This window comes from Octodon degus, unplaced genomic scaffold (assembly GCF_000260255.1).
Source record: "Octodon degus isolate 3935 unplaced genomic scaffold, OctDeg1.0 scaffold00165, whole genome shotgun sequence".
In the NCBI taxonomy this organism is placed as follows: Eukaryota; Metazoa; Chordata; class Mammalia; order Rodentia; family Octodontidae; genus Octodon; species Octodon degus.
Window position 1 is genome coordinate 5,589,692 of NW_004524741.1, and position 3,683 is coordinate 5,593,374.

General features: G+C 36.2%; 1 protein-coding gene across 1 annotated transcript in view; it reads left to right on the top strand.

Moving 5' to 3' along the window:
• Cpne3 (copine 3) overlaps positions 1-3,683 on the top strand; it is a 61,853-nt gene that overhangs the window by 34,234 nt on the left and 23,936 nt on the right. The window contains exons 7-10 of the mRNA XM_012517333.2: positions 557-643; positions 1,577-1,636; positions 2,152-2,285; positions 3,547-3,601. Coding sequence (XP_012372787.1) covers positions 557-643; positions 1,577-1,636; positions 2,152-2,285; positions 3,547-3,601 — 336 coding nt within the window. The remainder of the gene's footprint in view (positions 1-556; positions 644-1,576; positions 1,637-2,151; positions 2,286-3,546; positions 3,602-3,683) is intronic.

Here is a 3,683-nt window from a genome sequence, read left to right on the forward strand (position 1 = left end):
AAAACCAGCAAGAACAACAACAAAAAGCACAGTAGAAATTTCGCTCTTCCTTTAAACATGTATTCCCGGTGGAAAGAGTTAATCTTCTACTTATTTTATGTTATCACAGAGTTGAGCTTCAAGTACTTGTTTTATAATGTTTTTCCTAAATATTTTTCATTGTGTTGCTAATAGCTAGAAGTAATTTTTTTGGAGGGGTACTAAGACTTGAGCTTAGGACCTTGTGCTTGCTAGGCAGGCACTTGTGCCACTGAATATTTTCTTCTTTTATTATAAAGAACAAAGGTTATCACTTGAAACATTTTGAGGAAATTACTTATACTGGCAAAATTATACTTGGAAACTATTTTAAAAAGTATGCAATTTTAGGAGTGCCTTGATTGTTGGAAATTTAACCAATAAATATTTCACAGACTTAATGTAGCATTTGATTGTTTCAGAGTTGTATTTAGTAGCATACTTCTATCAGTGCATGGATTGATTCCAAGGAGAAAAGGTTGATCATTGATGTTGTTGAAACTGCTACTAAAAATTAGCATTTTGTCTTCTCTTACAGATTGAATATGAATGCATAAATGAAAAAAAGAAGCAAAAGAAAAAAAGCTATAAGAATTCAGGTGTTATCATTGTGAAACACTGTGAGGTCAGTTGATATTGGCCACTTCCAATGTTTTTTTTTGTGTGTGTATGGTACTGGGAATGGAACTTGAGACCTTGTACATGCCAGGCAGGCACTTATGCTGCTGAGCTGTGTCCCCAGCCCTTGATCTCTTACAATGTAATATCATATTTCAAGCTCTTCCGTTGTTATGGTTCATGTCAAACAAGTATTTTAGGAAACTAAGCATCATAGGAGCATTGGATCAGCTGTAGGGCCTAGAAAAGAGTGAGAAATATGAAAGAAATCTTTCAAGTAATTTTTCTTCCAAGGAGACAACTTCTTAGCAAAGTAGAAAGACTATGAAAATGTTTCCATTATTGTAGGAAAGGAGAGATTCGTTTTTTCCATCCTATTTTTAGAAATGGCCAGGCCCAGTACATCCCTCCTGGGTATAATTTCAAAATAAGATCTTAAGACTTGAGGGAAAAAGTAAACATCTATTACAACAAAGTGGTTCTTTTTTGAAAAAGACCTTGTTATTTTGTCAAAATTCTAGACTTATTCCTTTTTTTTTTTGTCTTTTTTTCCTTTTCATTTTTTGAGACAGGTCTCGCTGTGCAGTTCAGGTTGGGCTGTGTAGCCCAAGGTGGCTTCAAATTTGCAGCAATCCTGCCTCAGCCTTCTGAGTGCTGTGGTTATAGGTGTGCACTACCACACCTGACTTTATTCTAATTTTTTAAATCATAAATGAGTATATTTCGTCTTTGGCCATTAATGTTCTAATCTTAATATTACTAAAGTAAAATCTCACAGGTTTGTGATAGGGGTAGGAGCATCTTATATCAAACACAGGTATAATTTCTACATGTTTATATGATCTGCTGTTCAGATTATAAGCTTTTAAAATATGCGAGATCTTTAATTTTTCTTGTAAAGTAAGAGAATTTTAATTTTGACAGTATGTTGTTCCTCTAGATTACAGTGGAATGCACATTCCTCGACTATATCATGGGAGGATGTCAACTGAATTTTACTGTAAGTCACACTGAATTTTCCAACATATGCTATAAAATGTTGCTTTTTTCCTCTAATTTGTAGTATTTATAAACTGACTTTGTTAGGAAATTTACACAGTGTATTTAGTATGAACTCCTCTGAAACTTTGGGGTAGTTGTCTAGGTTCCTTCTGGACACTTTGGCTTTGTTGATGAGAGATCTACTCCTTCTGAGAGAAAGCAGATGTACACCAACTAGTATTTGTCCTGCAGTGTTTTAAGGACTAGAAAGCATTAATCCAACAAACATGTGCAGAGCAACTTGTAAATTTAAGCCATGAGTATAATGACAGCTAGAAAAACAAGAATAGCTGTTTCATGTTGAGGCTTTAATTCTTTAGTCATTTGTGGAGATACTGGTAGGCATTTGTTATGAAGTAGCAGTAGCAGGCTCTGGAGTGAATGTTTGCATCTCATCCTTTGACGTTCTCTTGGATCTCAACCACGGGTGGCTGAGCCTTCTCCTTGGTAAGTGTTGCGATTGTTATCTGGCAGGTGGGAGTGGATTTCACTGGCTCCAATGGTGACCCCAGGTCTCCAGACTCCCTTCATTACATCAGTCCCAACGGCGTTAATGAGTATCTGACTGCCATCTGGTCTGTGGGACTGGTTATTCAAGATTATGATGCGTAAGTACGACTTTAGAACACCCACCTGGGTTTCGGGCAGCTTCTCTGGCAGTTAGGAAAAGCAGAAAGGGGCCCGGGTGTGGTGAGCATTTGCCTGGTTCAGAAGCAGCTGACTTGTACACATATGGCAGTGTCACAGTCCTAACCAGTTAATTGGTGCAACTAATATGATTAATAAATAAGAGCATTAAAAAGGAACCAACTGCTATCTCCTTGCCTAATCCGAGCCACCTGACCACATCAGCCCAGGGGAGCTAGGAGATCTGCTCTGTACTTAGGTGTTCCATGATGGAAAAAGTAGTGGGTGACCTAGTGCATGGCACTTCTTAGATGAATGAGCAGTTCAATAATACATGCAGACTTTGAAAGTTCTAGAAAATTATGTGAATTGCTTATACCCTTTCAGTGGGAATGCTTTTTTAATTAAGACAGCAAAAGCAGATATTATGAAAGATTTTTATATGTTCATATTAATATTAAAAAGTATGAAAGGAAAAATTCTAAACTATGGTAATGACAAATTACAAACCAAGGAAAATATTTTTAACCTGTCGTAGGTTGTATCTTCAGCGGAGTAAGAGCCATTAAGAGTTAATATACAAAGAATATCCCGTGTAGAGAGTTAGTGTTTGTGACAGTGATTTATAATAGCAGAATCTTGGCTGTCTACTAGTGTGGGTCAGGAACACCATACTGCAGACTACTCCGTAGGCATTCATTCGCATGATGTTAGACACACAGCTCCAAGACCCTGTCCCTAGATCCTTGGGGTCACACTTTTTCTACAGAAACCTGAGAGCTTTGTGATATTTGGCATTTGTGCCAATTGGGTGAATATTCATGTTGTAAATCAGTGCTGTGGCTAAACTCATCAGTTGAGGTCAGATTTTACTGCCAAATGAATTGCCATAGACTAATGAAAAGTGTGGTTTTAGGGATTTATGGATTTACTTATACATTTGTTAGGTGAAACATGTAAGATTTAAGTAGAAAAGTGTAGGTTATAAAACATGAATATAAATTCTATTTTATAGGTTGTAAAGACTTTTTCCCAATGTACAGAAAAATACTTAGAACAGGACTTGTCAAATGTAAATACTAGTTCTCTCTGATAGTTACAGTTAGTTTTTGTTTTATCTGTATATCTTTTTGAGATTTAATAAATTTAAAAAATGAGCTCATACTGATTTTATTGTGAGGAAAGATAGTGCTCTTGTTTTGCAAAAAAAACAAACAGGTGTTTCATACTTCTTCTTTTTAGTGATAAGTTGTTTCCAGCTTTTGGTTTTGGAGCTCAGCTACCTCCTCAGTGGCAGGTAAGATGAAATCTTTTGTAAAAGCTTTGCTTTCTAAAGAAAGCAAGTCTCATAACCCCCCCCCCCTTTTTTTTTGTCTTTT